A 19,477-nucleotide genomic window follows, 5' to 3' on the forward strand; every position below is an offset into this window, starting at 1 on the left:
ACGGTATGAAGGCTAACTTATGCGTTTTGTCAAACGGAAGTGCTTTTTGTATCCACAGCTATGTATTATTGCTATCGGGTTTACAAATTAAATGTTGACAAGCAAGGTGCTTGATTCCAAATACCTTCATTGTTCAACGAGGGAGAGTGACGGAATCAACAATATTCATCTTAGGTAGGGATACAGTAGAAACCACAATGCTGGTAAGTTTTGGCGAGATTGTCAAACGGTTTTCTCTACCAGGTTGTTTAGCACAATGCAAACGAAACTTAGCGCTAAAGTTTATTGGTACATTTCTTGTGACGAACAGATCCCTTTATCCCAATAATCCCTATTGTGTTGCATGCACACATAAAGAGGCAGGTAATCAAGTTACCAGTAAAAAACAGGCACATTAACTGGGTATGTGTGGTTTTGTAACTGTGTAATCCTTTATAACAGCTTTTGCGAAGCATGTGTATAACCACAATGCACTGCCTGCAGCTGCGCAGTTTTATTGAATCAACCTTTGAGCCGTCACCTGTTCGGCAGCGACATTGTACAACCACAGAGAGGGGATTTTTCTTCTGTGTAAAAATGTCACGCACGACTGCGCATGGCAAGTCCCAGTCGGTTTGCTCGCGTGACGACAAGAGGAACGAAGTCAGTCGTCCCAGTTGCTGTTGAGGTTGCGTTTCGCGAGGGTTTGGTTTCTCCGAGTTTGACATAAAACAGGATTATAATGCAGGGAAGTTAGCAGTTGTGTCTGTTGAATATGTAGTGCCCCTAGAAGACCTGTACGTTTTGATGTATTTTCATACGGAAAAGAAAACCTTCTTAGTTCGTTAGTTGACTTTTCTATGTTGTTAAAAGAGCTTGGTTATATGAATACGCGAGGTCAAGTGAAAGCATTGAAAACAAAGCAACGTTAAACAGAATAGGAAGTTTTGCAGACAGAAAGCCTGATGCACCAGCAGAGTTTTACCGAGATGCAACAGAGCGTAACATTCCGCAACTTATGTCCTTGAAACTAGCAGGAAATTACCAAACCAACCGTGTACTAGAAACAAAAATAAACCTTGTACACCCACGTTCAATGCGTGAGTACAAATTGCCTTGCGCCAGCGGTTTTTGGTTATGTTTTTGACGGACAAACTGATTCTGTCGTCGACATGTCCTGCCAATAAAAAAACAATGCTGTGCGAGGTTAACAATGTTTCCAGTTGCTTTCGGTTTGAAAGACAAATACAATAACAGTCTAGAGGGCAGGCTGTGATCGTCCGTGCTCTCAGTCTCAGATCCATGTTGACACAAGGCAGCGATCGACGGGGAATTTACTTGTGCGCATTGGCGTGCATTTTATTGCTTGCAATTCTACTTTTAGACGGGTTTCTTTTTATGCCGAGGGGGGATTTTTTATATTTGATTTATTACATTTTCTTATATTAAAGTTTGCTGTTCACAACCTTGTTACCCAATTTATTTTACTTTACTTTTAGGGTACATTAGTTTAACTGATTAGTACTTTTCTACAAAGCTTTACACTCCAAGTTTTTGGCATCCTTACGTAGACACTTGTTGTATGTCAAATCATTAACTCTACTCAAATTGTTTATGCGTGGTTTCTTATCGATGTGACGTCATGTGCAGTCGACTTCGGAACGGCAGTGACGTAATATCTTGGAGCAAAGTGGTAAGTTGTCGTCTTATATGCTGTGTTGGAAAAGCGGGCCAACATAATGGGAAGTTGCGTGAGTGGTTTTGTCTTCCTTACATGAAAACAATAACATTTTGTAAAAAACTAATTCCTGAGTTATTAGATAAGATCGTACTGAACGACATATAACTATACCTTTTACGAGTTTGACAACGCAGTAATGTTTTGTGCAAATGCATGATTGGCAGGATCGCCCCACTGCGCAGGTCCTTACACGGCGATCGCAGCTATCGTGTCGAGATCATTAGGTTTACCGACTTCGCAGCCCAGGCATTGCAGCCTAGCTGTATCAGCCACTTCAAATTTATTTCGATTTTGTGTACAGCTACGTTTACCACTCCAATATATAATGTACGTTGTAGGTGGATAAATTGCACAGAAGTTTCTTTGGTGCGAACCCGATCAAGATTCGTGTGTGGTCGATAAACGAGCTTGCCGATCGAGATGATATCGACTTTCGCGTGGGCGACGAGCTGATCGTCTATGAAGCCAAGACCAAGGAGGTCCAACTCAACGTAGCTGAAGAACGCATAGAAGGTAAAATCAAACGAGTTCCTACACCATATATTGCAATTTATATGCGGAACCGGTTGTTCCCCCTATTAAACATGACGTCATGGTGATGTCACTGTTTTTAATAAAAAGCGTTTTGATGCTCCGTGTAATTAAAACGGATGGTGTAGATAGAATTTTACATTCTTTTTTTGTGTTGGTTTTTAAACTGTGTTGTTGTGTTTTTAGCGAATGCAAAGTGTAGTTTGGGGAGAACGTACAGCGTATGGTTTTATTCAGTTAGCTCAATTGCTTAACCTCAGGCATTCTGGAGAATTTGACCCAAATGTGTTGTTCTGGGTCTCCGTTTTCGTTCTGGAAAGTTAAATGTTTCTACAACTCCCGTAACATTCCCACATTCAATTGCAGACGAAGATGAGGAATGCATACGAGTACCCGTTGACCTTCCGTGCCTTTTCAAGGTTGTTCCCATGTACAACCAAACCAACTCGAAAGTTTTTGGTTCAGTGTGTGAGATGCTCGACATATTCCCAGCAATCGATGACGTCATCTACTCCGTGACGCAATTCACCGTGGGAAAGGTTCAAATACAAGCTTGGGACAGACTACAAGTGTTGAGCAAGGTCGGTTGCCAGAGTGTTGTCACGTAGCAATTGTATAAAGTTTGCTCTTGTTTCGGTTAAACCCGATGGTATAGAGCTGAAAGTAAAAGTATATTCTTACTTTGCCGCTACGCCGTTCCGGTAAGAATTCAACTGCTGTTGTGTCCCAAATAGTTATGTAAAACTTAAATTTAGTAAATTTATTCACTTATTGAATAAAGCTCACCAAGTATACGAAAACACAATGCTGGTTTTATAGCTTGCAATACGACTCTTCTGGCAATAATTTTATTATATCGACGTTTTGCAGCAATACAACCTGGCGGCATCAGTAGTAATTTACAATGGTTTTATGTTTTTGTGTAAATTCAATAGTTCCAGCATGAATATTTTTTTACTTTCAACAATGCCCGATGGTCGAAAGTCGAGCAAAGTCAACGAAAGTAAAGTTCCCGCCACTGATTTCAATCCTTACGCCGCTTTTCAGGCAGCGAATATTTGTCAAGATAAATAATAACTTTATATGGAGTTACTGTGGTAATGATGACCCAATACAGTGAAGTTGTTTAAGAAAATGAGTAACAGTGTCATAATTGAAATCTCACACATTTACAAGCCCCCTGGAACAACCCAATGGACTCTTTCGTGGTCTGTGAACCCCAGGTTGGGAAACATCGATTTAAATCCTATGCTTGGTTAGAGGTTTGGTAAAGTATTTCGTTGTGTGGAAGTCACTAAATTTCAGGATCTTTCCGAAAAAAAACTTCTCATCAGCTGACCTGTTTCTCAATTTCAGTTCCAAGACTCTTCTGGAGCCGAGTTCTTGGAGGTAAAGACAGAGAGACACGGACAAAACCTCATGCTGCCGTCTGAACTGGAGAAGAAGTTTGTTCAAATGAACGCAGGTGATTTAGTGGGTTTTCGACTTTGTACAGCACGCAACTGGCGGCGAGAAACAGAAACTAAACAAAGTCAAACCATAGGTCAACATTGTTTGTTTGCCAGTGTGGTATCAGGTTAATGGTTTAATTGCACTGACCCAATTTGCGACCAATAACATACGCGTTATATGGATTACCAATGAACGCATTTTTGTTCTTTCTTGCCTATATCATGACTTTGAACGGCGCAGTAATTGTTTTTTTTGACAAAAGAGGAACGTTTGTTGTTTTGGGAATGTGAAATAATATGATGAGTTTCTTGTTATTTGCAAGATATCGTATCACCTCTGGCTGAGCCACTGAGCATGAAGGAATACAGGCTAAAGGAATTGTCCAAGTACTGGACGCCACAAATGGGAAGAATGAAGTAAGTCCTGTAACAACCTAATACTTGGTGCTGAATAATTCAAAATATCTTTAACAAACATAGGGATTTGTGTGTTATGAAAAACTGCGCCTGAAGCCTGTTTTCCTCATAGAGAAACTTGTTGAACAGTTTGAATAGGAAGTCGTAAAATGCATAGTCCAGCAATACTTTAGCATCGTCGGAGTGATAAAAGGCTTAAAGTCTAGCGTTTCCGACGCTTATGTCCTTCCCTAGTGTTGTTATGACGTTTGAAGTCACGTGAGCTCCAAAGCAAACGAGTCTGAGCGTTCGGAGAAACCGAAAGTGGATCTCGAGGCTGAAAGTTCGTTCCACACTGGAACTTGAACAATCCGCAACAGTGCGAGGGGATTTTTTAGTTACAACTTTCGTTGTAATAACAAACGCAGTGTGGGTGAAGTTTAAGCCGGCAGCGCTTGTGTTCTTTGACAAGAATGTGGGGGTGCACTCTAGATTAAGTTTGTATATACTCACTGGACAGTATCTACATCGTACAAAATTGCATGCTGTACCGGTTGGCGAAAACGAGATGTTACTGTGTTTGCCTTATTCACCTCACAAATGCATAACATCGACTATTCGTTGTCGTTATATGTTCAAAATAAGTTTGATCGCATTTTGTTTATCGTTATACTAAAAAAAGATACAGTTGGTCACATCTTATTTGCCTGCATTCTACTTGTAAGTTGTTTATAGACTTTACATTAGTTTTCATCACTTCACAACTGTGCGTTAAAGCTTGTTAAATTATAATTGTATTATTTTGCAAAATAGTTTAAATTCATTTCACAAAGCATGCCATGTAAGTATGCAAACAAAACTTAGCCGCTAATTAGGCTTCACTACGATTCTTTCAACACTTGACAGTGCACTTTATCCAACACTCAGCATGACATGTACAACAAACGCAACGTTTTAAAGATGGTTTGGTATGTACATACAAGAAAACTGTTTTGTCGGTAACACTAATTATGGATCTACCTACAATTCTGAGAATAAAGGGACTGGTCCATGTTTTTAACAGTATGAGCCAGTGTCTTTATTCTCAGAGTTTTGTTGGTATTTTTTTACAGAATTCGACTCCTCACTAAAAACGAGGAACCTCCAGAGAAAGAGCAAACGCCGACATTCCCCGTGTTGTTTAAAAGAAAAAAGGCTAAATCCAGAGCGGCAAGGTATGCGCCATAAACTGATTACCAGCTTTTATTCCTAAACCCTGTGTACTTTAATTGTCGCAAGTCTTTGCAGTATTGTTACAAAAAGTTTGCTTCGATCAAGCTTGGCTGCCACCCCAAAAACCTCATCATATGATCGTTTTTTTGTCCTAGTGGCTTGAAAATTAAAGTAGATTTTATTTTGCCATTAATGTACGTCAATTTCAATGACACACGGGCAGTTCCTCTAAAACTACAATGCCTGATAGTAACAGCAGCGCGATGCGGTCAATATGTGACAAATGAGGTCGCCAAGGCCTACGCAGTATAAGTCGATCCCATCTATCATACAAGAGCATGCATTATTTAAACACCATTGCAATATAGAAAGCTATAATGTTTGCATTTAAGTGGTCATGATATGGCAGATTGGAGGCGGTCAATTCAAACAATCGCATGAAAACTTTATAAAAATGTAAAAACTAACAATGACCCGGACAAGTAAATGTTTTTGAAACAGATGAAAACTTTTCAAAACGCGATTTTTTTCAGCGTTGATGAACCGAAGAAATACGATGAACACTGGATGATCCCAAACCATTGGAGGAACAGAATTATTGAGATGGTGCCGATTAAAATTGTCTACGCACTCAAATGTTCTCTACCTGGCTCCGATATCGTTATTTCGGGATCATTTAAAATGGATGTGAGTCAGAGTTTTAAGTTTCCCGTTATTTGAAACTACGAGCAATTTGTTTATTGTTTTCTGTGGAAAAGTTTGTCTCACACTTTCCATGGTAGAATTACCACGGTCTATAAAAAAATTTGTTGTATAAGTAGACTGCAACTACTGCTGAACAAACAAAAACCTATAAAAAAATTTGTTGTATAAGTAGACTGCAACTACTGCTGAACAAACAAAAACCTATAAAAAAATTTGTTGTATAAGTAGACTGCAACTACTGCTGAACAAACAAAAACCTATAAAAAAATTTGTTGTATAAGTAGACTGCAACTACTGCTGAACAAACAAAAACCGTATCTTTTCACTTATACTTTCTAAACAACCAGATGGCAGATGCAACGCCGGTTAGAGATAAAAGGCAGGATTGACCGCATGCCAGAATACCTTGGTTAAATTAATCTCGTTTTTCCTTGCGCACAAATACATGCAAGTAATTATGGGGTATAGTACATGAAAACAACTCCTGTTTAAAACCTACCTCTCAGGTGGAAGTACTCGATTACAACGCGGGGGATGCGAGAATGTTTACCGAGCATAAAAGACGTTCGAGTAGCGGAAATTCGTCTGAAGGCACATCTTCTCAACTTCAGGATCTGGACCTGGATTCCATATTTCCTGTACCGAAGTCTGGGTTCGCGTTAACAGCTGTTGTAACAAGTGGAGCTACTGCCAGTTTATCAAAAATCCAGGTATTTATGAAGTGGCCTCTTTTGGTTTGTCATCCTTTGAATAATGATTTTGTATTTTTTTATGGGAAATTTGACCAATTTTTTGGGGCAATTTTGATAAAATCTTGCCAAATTTGATAAAGTAATAACAGCAATAATTTCACGAAGAAGTTATGTATTATCACCATGGCCGACTCATTGTCGTGTTGGGAGCAGTTCCGATGAATCATAGTGGGGTCGTTTGTCTCCCTACAATTTGTTACACTTTTTAACACTAAAAAAGACGCTGCGCTGACAAACGAAAGGGATTGATTTTCGTTCATCAGTAGTGTGGTTTGTCTGGCGCATGTATCTTCATTTATATCACGCCACATTGAGTTTTGAATGGTAACTGCCAGCCTTAGAGATAATTTCTGCATCTGCCCCCATGTCGGGGTGGTGTTTGAAGTGGGAGTTAACAGGGATTGTTGTGGTTATGGATAGAAAACAAAAAGAGCATTGGTTCGTTTTAATTAGACCACGTTTGTGTTCCGTTTCAGAGTCCAATACGATACAGGAACACCATCGCAATCCACAGAGTAAGAAAAATACAAAAACTCCTTCTCACATCACCTGAGATGCAACATTATCTCGTCACCCCAAACTACGGCGGTTTGTTCAAAACGTGAGGGTTATATCGTAGAGTTGTTCGTTGATATTCCTATTTTGCTGAACCTTTTCTTCACGGTTTGTTTTTTTGTGCTTTTCGTGCGAACCTTTGTATGTTTGAACTTGTCGAAAAAATTGCAATAACGTTTTTGAACTAACATTTCGAAAGTATCTTGATACCCCAAACATGCTGATGTCAAGTTGTAGCAACCTGTGCGGCCACTTGGAGATATTTAAATTATGTTTTTGTATTATCCTGCGACACGTTGAAAACCTGTAGAGTGCCTTGTGACGTAATTCCTCTCACATCCACTATTTTTCAGTTGCAATTGCGCCTTATTACTGGAAAAATGCTCTGCTCCAACGCAAGATTTATTTCAATGTTTTGAAGCAAATGTTTCGAAAAACATTAGCGAGCAGCTCAACCTCGTGGTACTTGAAAGTGATAACGCTTTTACCGCAGAATTCCTCCTGTGTACGAGACCGTAGCCGACATCCCACAGATGGGTGACGTCAAATACGTCACGAAGCGTACGTCATATCCCAAGGAAAAGCAACTCGAGCATTGTCGGGAGGGCGAGATTGTTCAATTCTTAAAAATGACGGAAAATGAAATTGGGGGAATCACCACACGGGTATAACACGTTGTTTGTGACATTTTTAAGTGTGGATCAACGATTGTCACCGTATGTACGAATGCGTTTAGATTCAAATGACAAAAAACGTTGCAATATTGTCGCCGTTTAAACTGGATTGTGTGCTTTTTTGCGCTGTTGGTCTCTTCAATGGTCCAAGTCTATTTAGTTATGATAGAGGGCTCCTCACCACTTACTTGTATACACGCATGTCTAAGCAATAAGTGGGAACCTCAACGAGGACATTTTATTTCACGGGCTCTTATATCTTTTGCGCATTTATTCCCAATTAAAGCACAAGTAATCCAAACACCAATAACACAACTTTAACCAATTCACAAAACAATGTTTTGCACGATATTTTGCATGTCATAAGGAGCTACAATTTAACAATAAATGTGTACAATACTTTTGTGCATATAACTTACACATAATTAGGTTTACAGGCTTTCGCAGCCCAGGCATTGCAGTTCCTTTTTTGAAAAGCCTGGTCTGCGAAGCCTGCAAACCTAATGACCTCGATACGATAGCTGTGATCGCCAAGTAAAGACCTGCGCAGTGAGGCGATTCTGCCAATCATGCCTTTGCATAAAACTTAACTCATTAACTTACACATGGTTTTGTCTTGCAGTTGGTGCACTGCTTGGTATCAGCAGCGGCTGATCTTCCATCCCACGCCGCAACTTACCCAGATTATTTGTGCGGGAAGTTTGAACCCATCAACCAATCAGCGCCCAAGGAATTAAAAGCACGTGACCTGTTCAAATACGAGCTTCCGTGTCACGTGCGCCTCACCTCGAGTGACACGGGGTTGGGATTCGATCCGTTATTCGGCAAAAAAACTTTTATTGTTCAAGAAGTAGTAACAGGTAAACTTATCATGAATTTGAAATATATCACTCAATTTTATCGCTAAACTATCGGCTTACATTGGGGGTTGTGGCCTACCCTGTGGCCTACCCTGACATGTGCTGGTGATGGACTTAACAGAAAAATAAAAAATGACCAAGAATAATTCTTCAAAATTGAATAATTTATACAAGTAATGTGGAGCCAATAATATGAATAATATGACCTGGGTCGAAACATTGCATGCCGCTCACATGATAAAATTTGATTCCTTAAAATTCTGCCCATGAGAAACGATAGGTGAAACTTTTTTCTTTTAAAGAATTTACAGCAATTGTTGGATCCGCCCGTCCCGACGCTGCAGGAAGAAATCAACTTGTGGAAGTTCCAACTTGCCGAGGAACTCTCACCGTAGAATCAACTGAAGGAAATCTTCAGGTTCCGTTCATCACCAACTTCAACGGTCATGAGAAACTCCCAACAGTGGAAATTGTAAGTCACCAAAAATTTACAAGACCATGTATGGAATCCATTGTGGTTCAGGCCGGTGCTGCTTAAACCGCATTTATTTGATCAAATGTTGTACACTGGATTTCTTTCGTCTTATGGTCTGATTTAGAGGTGATTTAAAAGTCTGCAATTGTAGGCGGAAAGCCGAAGGATAAAAACGAATTTGAGTTGGATAAAGCAGATGTGCTATGAAAAAACATTTAAACTTTTACCCAGAGCGAGATAAACAATTAGAAGCACGGCTGAGAAACAATGGTTTACACAAAATTCATATATGTGTGCGCAGAGTTTTGTAAAAACTTTAAGATAATTTTGGCAAGATTTACAGTCTGTAAAAACTGCTTTCACAACGAAAGTTTTGTTCGTTTACTTTATTTAAACATCTATTTTTGAATGCTCTATTGAAAGTTTCTTGGTAACAACCTGAAACATCACAACAAATTGGTTGTAGACACAAAAAGAATTATAGCAATTTTGAATTTTCCTTATCCTAAGCTTAGGTAACTTTCAACTCCTATTTGACTATTTAGTTGGTAACATTGATGTAAACCACGCCATAGCTGCACTGATGAAATATATCAAGTCGAAACAGTGACCCTTGCAGCTCACTAAAAAAAACATTTTTTTAAAACTACAGATAACATACGGTGACGTGGAGAGCCTTCGCAGATCAAATGCCCGCCTGCAATCCAGAATGACAAAAAAGGAAAAAATTCCTCCGGTTAAACGCCATAATTCAGCGTCTGAAATACCCGGACGACCAACTACATTGCCACCACTACCCACAACAAATCGACGAATGTCTGAACCCATTGGTCCCAATCTCCGATCTCTCAATATTTCTCCAATGAAAACAGGATTGCCGAAACATTCCCCAAGAATTCTTACATCAAGTAACAGCCACTAGGAAAACCACCAGTCCTTTATATTGATTCTTATACTTAATATATCCTCATGCTAACGTAGTACCACATTGCAAGGGCTCATTTCTTGATCTTTTCTGTCATCATATTTGTGGTTTAAACACGATTCTCGGGCAATAGGCTGTGCGTGGCTGTTGCATGTATGATTAAAACCAGTGTGAAATTGTTACAGGTCGTATTCCGGAATATAAAGAATTAACGCCACCGGAAGTTCCGCGTAGAGAGGATGAGGATGAAGAAGAAAACATTTACACCAAGATGGTATTCCCGAATTCGGATACAGTTTAGTGACTCCTTTAACTTTAAGCCCGGTTGCAATACAGATATCTTTAAATATAAATTACCATTGTTGTTAAATGTGGGCCTATCTCCCTTTGTGCCATAGTATCCATGCCATAGTAGACATACGTTAAAGGGTATTTTGCCTTGCACCCCATGCGGTTGATGTATGTTTAATAATGTTGCATACCAACCACATGTGTCCTCTCGTTTGTCAAATAAATACCCAAACAGGAATTCTACATGAATAAGGATACTGATGATGCCGTATAAGCGAAATATATGTATAAAAACTTTAGTGCCACGATACCAAGACCAATCTAAGTTGTCAATGGGAGACATATGCTATATATAAACACGTCTATATTCTTAAATACCTACTGTACGCTTTTCGCTGTAAAGCGTGTTTTCTAGTGGTGTATGAGTAAGTTATTGATCTCCCATTGACAAATGCACGTGGTCTTGATCTTGGGATCTTTGCACTGAATGTTTCATAAAACGTTATTCTGGGATTGACCTATTGCAAAATCGTGCAAGACGCTTAATCGTTTCACCATCAGCCTAATTAATCCTAGCATAAGAGAGTTGATCAACGTTAAGAGTTGATGATCGGTTCGTTTATAATTGCTTGTTATTTCAGCACATGCTTTTCAAACCTCCTCTTGACAATTACACCCAGGTGGCACCGAAATGCCAGCGCCATAAACCTGAGAGTCCCACATCGCCCATGAGGGAAAAAGTAAAAGAAATAATTGAAGAAGAAGACGAGCCAGGTAGGAAAAAAATTATTCCTGTCATTCCTGTACAGAACGTTGAGGTTGCATTCAGCAACATATTTTTTGAGAAATTCAATGGAAACCAATTGATCTGGGTAGTCTGAGCTTATGTGTTGTCGGTCGTGCATTTTATCGAACTTAGAAATACTGCATTTTATGATTACGTGTCTTTTTTCTCGATGATTGACTTGCATATAAAAAGGTGACTGCGGCGGTGGTAAAAATAGTTTGCTCTAATTTGTTTGAATTATGTTAGGATCCAATAGCAAATCTTTAACTTTTAACGCAGATGACGACAAACCGTATTCTGTTCTTGGTAAAATAAAAAAGAATGATATAACCGTGATATAAATAAAAAAAAGGATAAAAAAAGAGGAATATTACACCAATAGTCAAAGTTTTGCCAAAACCTCATTTTTTATCAGATTTGGTATTTTTTATTAGACTACATCGAACCTGAGCCGAACGACCCGCCAACACCTGTGGGAGAAATGGACGAGGAGTTGGATGATTACGTGAAACCTCAACTACCAGTGTGGGAACCATCAATATACACTGCGATGACCTTCGACAAACCCGTACCAAAGCCGAGAAAATCGATTGGTGAAACTCAGTCACCCTATGATGTACCAAGATTCAGTGGGGGAATTCCCCATGTTGAGGTGGGGAAAATAACGTATACCGTAGGAGAACAAAACACCCATGTCATGGGAGGTTTGCGACCGGACAACTATAAAGCTTATATGCAGTTGTTTACAATAGACCTACTTTCCTAAAATGTATTTTACAATTCATTAGGAATGTTAGACAATATTTGAATACACTACTCCACACACTATTTAGAATGTTTAACTATCGTGTTTCGTTTGCGCAACTCACATTGACGAACAAGCAGAAAAACAAGTTATAGTTTTGAAATATACGGACTTGGTGGTTGGCAAGGAAATTTCATACTCTACATCATTACTGTACAAAATTTTTTTATTTAACTACTACAACTTTTTGCTATATATTGAGTAATAGTTGACTGTTTCAAAACTGCAGACTGCAGAACTTTGAAAAACGAACCTGCAATTTAAAGGGTTAATACCTGGGTTTCAATTGACAATGCGTATTTGCAGGAAGCTAATTCTTCTGATGAGGAAGGTTACGAATTTGCGTCCGAAACTGACGAGAAAATCACCATCACCGAACCTCGGTCGCCAAGAAGCAGAAATTTCGAACAAACTCCGGCCTTTGGTCCCCCGAGGCTCCGTAAACCAACAGTTTACAGACGAAAGTACGAAACCGACTGTTGATGTTGTTTGACCTTGAACTTTGTGACCCTTGGTACAAGGAAGCTGGGGTCAGGGGTTAGCCAAAAGTGGATGAGGAGCAAATGTGTTTGGGCGATGATGTCAATTATGAACAAATTAATCCGTAGATTTTCGTTTAAAAATTTCAGCCATCTCACTAAAGTACATTCTTTCGCTGCAGCGTTATTTAGGTTGACAAGAAAGCAACACGCCAAACACTTCAAACGAACGTGCTGTGATTCAATATTCATTACTATTTAAAGATGTGGAACGTGAGTAGCTCATGGAACCCTTTGGAGGGATCCATGTGTGTAATGACAACGCAACGGTGACATACAACGAGCCATAACACTCTCCCTTCTTTCAAAAAAGCCATTTAGTGGGATTTAGGAAACACAATGTGCTTAATATATTTTGCAACCGACATTCGTTATTCTAAAATTGCAAAATTCCCTGACAATCCACCATCAAGAACAAACAATTTGCTTGTGATTGGAAACTGACTTTCACACACGAATCGGAATAGTATTCCTTGTTGCTTGAATGTCGGCCAGTCTTGTGCAATAACTTCTTGCTGTAAATTCGACCCCACATTAATTTTGTAACTTTTTTTTTTCTTGTTACGCGGTACGCAGCAATGTCACATGAAGCGTCGTCAATGAGCTTTCTTTTCAGTTTTAAACGCATTTTAGCAAGCGTTGTTTTCAATTTTCTTTCCGCTGTTTGCTCGTTGTCTTGTTTTCTTTTAATTAAACAAAGCTTGACGTAATAAATTGATTTCTAATATTTGTTATTTCCTTTATCAATACGACTTCGGGGTCTCAAATCTTTATGAATGTAAAAGTTGGACAATAGACTGTTAGTCAAAACTTCGTCGTAAAAAATATTTGTGGATCATTGTAACGGGGGTGCACCAAATTATCAGATTTTAGTTTGCCTTCATTGCATCAGACTATAATTAGCAGGCTATGATACTTCAAATGATCTCAATGTTAAAAATGTTCCACTCCAACTTTCGTGGGTACGTATGGCATCATAAAGTTTACAGAACACTAGTGTTTAGGGAAGTGGTTCTGAAAGTCGAGGGTAGCAAAATTATGGTTTGAGGCGGAGTGTACTCGGTCCGATGGATTTCAGTTTTGTTGACGTTGTAACTGTGCAGTCGTGGTGATGATAAGAAATAGTTCTACGAATGGCGTTAGTGTTGTTAACTTGAGTAGTAACAATTTATTGAAAATATTATCCTTGCAGGAAGACAAAAATGTGACTAGCCACCTTGCAGAAATGCGATGAACCGGATTGTGGTAGACTCACTGTACAGCAGGTTGCTGATGAAATTAGAAAGGTCACAGCTTCACCATTTATGACTAATTATTTGCAATTTAATTCTGTTTTGTCAATTTATGGATATTAATTTGTCATGTAGCTACTGGCTTGAAAGTTCAGAATTCAAGTTGTATTTGAAGGAACTTCCAATTCTACAAGGATCACCATATGCTTCCCTTGTTAGCACATAAACTTTGATGACTTGTTAACACATACAAATGCTCTGTGTTGTAAACAATGCATTATTTAAAGCTCATGCAGACATATAAAGTCGGTCAGTCATTGAAATTTCACATGAGCTTGATCATGGTGCACAGTATTATGTGTGCATGGACCTAACCATTGAAAGCAGATGGATCTTGTGAATGCTCACCTATGAATGAATTTGTCAAAGTTTTGTGTGGTTTGTCAGAACCTGTTATTTTGTGTACAACTGTTTTTAAACTTATTTTTTTCCACATAAAGTGGGAATAGGCAAGGTTGGTGGTGTTTGACAGTATTTTATAATTTTCTTGGGAATTCAATGTACTGCGGCACTCGTTTACGTCTGATAACCAGAAAGACAGCATTATTTGGCTGTATTTTCCACAACATTCACAAGTCTGAACGGTCACGAAACGGATATGGAAACGCAAGCGGTTTTGCGCCTGTTCGCTCGTGCCGAGCATACGATCGGGCCATGTGCGAATGTGGCCATGGAAACGTTGTATTAATGAACCAATCTCATGGCCGGTCCATCAATATTGAAACAGTCTGTTATAAATAGCATGTAAACATAAATTTTGAAGTAAGTTGGCAAGCATTTGATTGTGGTGGGACTACGAATTAAAAAGATGCAGTTATGGTAACTAAACAACACGACGCCAAGCGTACAAATCACCACAATGTGGAAATTCTCTTTTGTCTATTTGGCTGGCAAGATCTTTAACTAATTAATCAGAATTGCTCTTCTGGCACTTAGTTTCTAAAGTGTTTATTGGAAACCAACGTTTCGTCTGCCATCCGGCGAGACTTCTTCAGGGTTATCAAGATCTTTAACGGCCACTAAGCTACTAAGAACATATCTTATGAACATGATATATTCTTGATAAACTGCAAAACAGGGCTTCATAATTTATGAATAAAAAAAGGTTTGAAAGCATTGCTTTAGGGCCAGCAAGTACCACCTACTTAAGAAATCAGCCTTCACTTTACTGACGTCTACCGGTGGTGATGCAACTTCTTTTTTCCTGAAGTGTAGTACACTGTTTTTATAGAAACGAAATTACCAAAGTTTAAGACAAGCAACAACTAAAAGATGTCAGCACTCTGGCGACACCTGCCGACCGTTTTACGGGTTTTCCGACGGTGAAAACAAAATGAGCTGCTATGTTTCGTCGTGAAAATAACGGGGATGTTGAAATTTTGGCGGCATACCATTTGGCGTAATAAAGTTATTACAACCGCCTGAAAACAGTTAAACCACTAATGTTTTTTTAAAAAATAGCTTTTTAATCGTTACATTGAAGGACTTACAAAGCGCATTACAATTTATCATGTGCTTTTTGTTATTTTTGTATAAAATTCCAACTGGTTTGACTCATAAGGTCGTTTGATATACCTGTAATTATAAATTAGGCCTACTTTCAGCCACCGTCTGTATCACCTATTTCAACAAATCAAAGACAAAGACTTTTTCAAATACGAAAAAAGAGCGGAAAGGGCGTAGAGCAAACAGCATTTTACATAAAACTAATAAAAAACGTTCGGTTTCCTAATGCGTGACTTCTGTCGACACTGAAAAGTAGAGCAAATCCCATCGTGTGTGGGTTTTCACCAATTCACCGCAATGATGAAATTAACTCGCAATTAAAGCAGGTGTTAATGGCACCTTTCGTCGGCGGAGGCCAACGTCTAACTGCCAGCATTTGTCTATCAGGTGTAATGGCGCATATCCCGGGTGACGATAAACGGAATTCCTGAGAAAGAGATCTTTCATGTTGTCCAGTTTTAGGTTTAATGGTGACGTAATTTGTGGCGGTGCCAAAGCAAAATGGGATAACACTGGACCTAACTTCAACAACCAGCTGATTTTTTACAAAAATAACAAAAAGCACACGAAGCACGCGTTCATTAAATTTAAAACTCTTAACTATTTAAGAAAACTTCAATTGAAGGACTGCCACTAAGTTGTCTGTATTTATTTTCGGTGTTTAAACTTCGTTCACTTTTGGTGGTGTGTCTGCAATAACTTAAATTTTTTTCCTACTTCTTAAAAACCATATTTTAATGTACTTTTGTGAAAGATGTTCGCGTTCCAAAAAATAGCGATTCAAACTGCAATGGAAAATGATTAAAGACCTTCTGATAACGCAGAAAAAAATGAAATTTTCGATAAATTGCGACTGTAAATATTATTTTTACCAAGTATTTTTTCGTGTTTTTTTGCGCTAGAGTGTTTATAATATTTTAAGTTGCCGTGAAAATCCTACAATACTTGCCATGTAAATTTCCACCAATTATGGCTAAATGCATTTACCAAATACATGTTATTTTCCAAGTAAAAGTGAGACTTTTTGATAATTGGAGATACCTTCATCAAATTTGTTTAAGCATGGAAACTTCAATAGTGAGCTGATATGAACATCAGGTCTCAATGCAGCTTTGGTGACCACACGACGATCTTGCCGGCTTGCCTGCATCGTTCGAATGTAAACTACAAAAAAACGAGCTGTACAAACAATTCTAATTTTAAACAGGTTCCGTTTTTTTTGGAAATATATTCATGCAAATTGTTGCAAAGCATTTTATTTTGTTCGTGGTGACGACGTTTTTCGTTGTGTTTTTATGCAATAACACATGAAGTAAAGTTTTCACAAATATCTGATATCGCAAAAATAAAACGCACCATTGCCGATTGAGTATTTTTTTGCCGCTAAAAGTTCTTGTCCGCCATTTTGCTCAGCGCACGCCTCACACTTCGAGTTCACTGGTGAGGTTAATCAGCCACAGCAACTCGACACGAAAAGTTAATCGCCCCATACCAAACATGCGACCGCAGTCGCGAACGATCCAATACTCTACAGCATCACAAAGCACGCCTGCCAGCTCCCTTAAGAAAAGTTTATTTCACGGGGAATTAGAGGTGGTCGTGTATATCAGACCACAGTATAGGAGGTGTGACACAGCCAGGACGTGACTTTGCAACCGTTTGGCGCAAAGCTGGAGAAATTGGAGCTTGAAGCACAAACGACGTGCGGTCGGGATCCGCTGTTGTTCCGCTATGGCGATATTTTGGGAGCGTTATGAGGTAGTGTATTGTTTGGTGAATAGGTGTGTATTTTTACATGTGTATCTCGAAGTGTCGTTGCAACCGCATAATAAGGTAAGTGACTTATTGTATTCTATTCTGTGGCACATTTGTCAAAAAGTTGTTTTTTTAGGTATTTAGGAATGTTTGCTACATTCAAAATCAACTAGTTTTGGACATGAATGTAGAAAGTGCGCTTTAAACGATGAATTTCCATTTTTTGCAGAAAAATGTGCAAAAAATATATCGGCCGTTTAGCTTGTGTAATACCGTTTTCTTCGGCAAATGTTTGATGTATTTTTTTCGTCGTTAATTTTGTCTTGAATATTACAACATCAAAACGAACTCATGGATACAAAATAGTGTAATGTAACGGATACGAACCGTTTGCAGTTTGTTTAAAACCGAGTTTCATCAAATTGCATTTTTTATTATTCGCTGTAAAGCCCATGTTTGGTGAATATAGAATACGGACTTTTCGCGTCCAGTTATATCGGGTGGTGCTACCGTGAGTCACAGAGTCACTAATCTAGTAACGCCAAAAACTTACGGCTTGGAACAGCGTTTAATTTACCAGTATCATTTAAACAAGAATGCGAAAGCTAATATGCTGCTATACATTATGTGCAAACGTTTCGAACACTTTGACTTTCTTGTTTAAATTAATAAACTCCAGGTTTTATGTTCCAAGTAGCATTTGTGCGATGGAAAGTAATATCTACTTGAGCTTGAAATAGGAGTAAGTACGTATTTTACTCCGCACGTATTTCGGCCCAGTCGGTTACGGAATGTGGAACTGCCATAGTTTGGCAGCGGCTTATCAGTTAGACGGGTTATCAAGCCGGGAGCACCTGGCAGTAGTGAGCGGCGCACGGCCTCTAAGTAGTTAGGCAAACTGGCCGAGACTGCTCAGGTGTACAAACAGCACAACGCTCGGGCTAAGATAACAGGTTTGAGTTTAGCAAACAGCAGCGACTGCTGCGACGCGGGGGACACTTTCCGATGCGCTTTGGAATTCTCCGCGCTGCCGTTGGATCGAACAAACATTTGCTCCAAACTCACAGCCCGGGGAGCTCGGAAGTTTCTGTAATAAAGCTTTGGGGCGTTTAATTTTTTTCAAGCTAAGGTGATAAAAGAATTAAAAAACCGGATCTTTTTTAAAACCAAAGGCCCTTGACAGGCTGTCGATCGCACACCGTATCGATGTGATTATATATTAAATTCCACAAAGCGATCTGTGGAATTTGACATATAATTATTTTTGAGATTTTATTTTGTTTCTTCCGATTTGGCAATCACAAAGGATTTGTTTGTCTCGCTTACCAAGGCTTTTTTTTGCGCAAAATGTAATTTGAAATGTTGAACCTTCAAAAAAATAAGTTTTTTATTTGCTTGCCAGTTTACATGTTTGGGTTTGCTTTCAACCTCAGCGTTTCGCTAACGCAGTTTTAATTTATATGATTGACTCGCCGAAAATTTAAAAAAGAAAAATTAAAGTATTAGTCTGTTTCGTTTAAAAACTTCAAAAACTAAACCTTTTGTATGACGTTAAGGAGATAGAAACGCAAAGAAAAACCCGCATTCATCAGACTTTAACTTCATTGACAAACAACCAAAATCTCTGACTGAATATCCAAAGAAGTAAATTTCGAAAATAATTTTTGTAAAGTTAAATAAGAACAATAAGGAGTCAATAATATGAATTGTGTATATAAGCTGCTTGGCCGTTTGGTCTGCGAAGTTCGTCTTATAGTCACACCAGCTGCACTGATGAGACCTTTTAGGTCGAAACAGTGGCCATCTGTCTGCAGCTTATGTACACAATTAAATAAGAACATTAACATTTTATTGTAAGTTCGTATCTTAGGTTGGTGCTCGTGCTTCTAACGTGTAAAACAGTTAGCATCGTAAAAGAATAACGTGGTACCGCTTCCCGCCATTAAAAAATAAACACGTCTGCCATTTTGGAAAGCATTGGTTGAGTTTGGAATACTTTGGGCTTCGCACTAGATTTTTTTGTATTCAGGAAATTGGAGTGATGGAGTCTAAGTAAAGTCAAATAATATTAATAATATTCGTCAGCCAGTTCTTGCCCGTAGTGACAGATATTTTTTTATTTTTTTTTCAAATTGAATTTCTCGTAAATGTTTTCGTGATGCACGAATAGAAAACCGTAGACTACTTTTTTGTTAGCGAAGCGGTAACCGATTTGTTCAGTATAAAATATTTTCATTTGCGTGCTC

At 38.7% G+C, this 19,477-nt stretch overlaps 1 protein-coding gene across 4 annotated transcripts; it reads left to right on the forward strand.

The window, feature by feature from the left end:
• Positions 1 to 1,482: 1,482 nt before the first annotated feature.
• LOC145894401 (uncharacterized) lies at positions 1,483 to 13,378 on the forward strand. Of its 4 annotated transcripts, XM_082982979.1 has the most exons (18): positions 1,483 to 1,672; positions 2,059 to 2,233; positions 2,618 to 2,832; positions 3,608 to 3,716; positions 4,026 to 4,119; positions 5,211 to 5,312; positions 5,844 to 5,997; positions 6,522 to 6,725; positions 7,244 to 7,368; positions 7,816 to 7,987; positions 8,619 to 8,856; positions 9,159 to 9,328; positions 9,984 to 10,239; positions 10,442 to 10,551; positions 11,189 to 11,321; positions 11,769 to 11,986; positions 12,446 to 12,603; positions 12,801 to 13,378. In XM_082982979.1, exons 1-18 carry the CDS (start codon positions 1,622 to 1,624, stop codon positions 12,808 to 12,810), a joined length of 2,694 nt encoding a protein of 897 aa, XP_082839105.1. In that variant the 5' UTR covers positions 1,483 to 1,621; the 3' UTR covers positions 12,811 to 13,378. The 4 variants fall into 4 exon arrangements, with proteins under 4 accessions (XP_082839105.1, XP_082839104.1, XP_082839107.1 ...); XM_082982978.1 differs by having other exon boundaries at positions 12,446 to 13,378; XM_082982981.1 differs by having other exon boundaries at positions 11,228 to 11,321; positions 12,446 to 13,378.
• The last annotated feature ends 6,099 nt before the right edge of the window (positions 13,379 to 19,477 follow it).

The sequence above is a fragment of the Ascidia mentula genome, chromosome 3 (assembly GCF_947561715.1).
Source record: "Ascidia mentula chromosome 3, kaAscMent1.1, whole genome shotgun sequence".
In the NCBI taxonomy this organism is placed as follows: domain Eukaryota; kingdom Metazoa; phylum Chordata; class Ascidiacea; order Phlebobranchia; family Ascidiidae; genus Ascidia; species Ascidia mentula.

Excerpts from the sequence above, each read along its gene's own strand:
- LOC145894401 (XM_082982978.1), top strand. The coding sequence starts at position 1,622 with ATGTGCAGTCGACTTCGGAACGGCAGTGACGTAATATCTTGGAGCAAA. Across the intron at positions 5,313-5,843 it reads GCTAAATCCAGAGCGGCAAG|CGTTGATGAACCGAAGAAAT; the intron begins GTATGCGCCATA and ends GATTTTTTTCAG. Across the intron at positions 10,552-11,188 it reads TATTCCCGAATTCGGATACA|CACATGCTTTTCAAACCTCC; the intron begins GTTTAGTGACTC and ends TTGTTATTTCAG.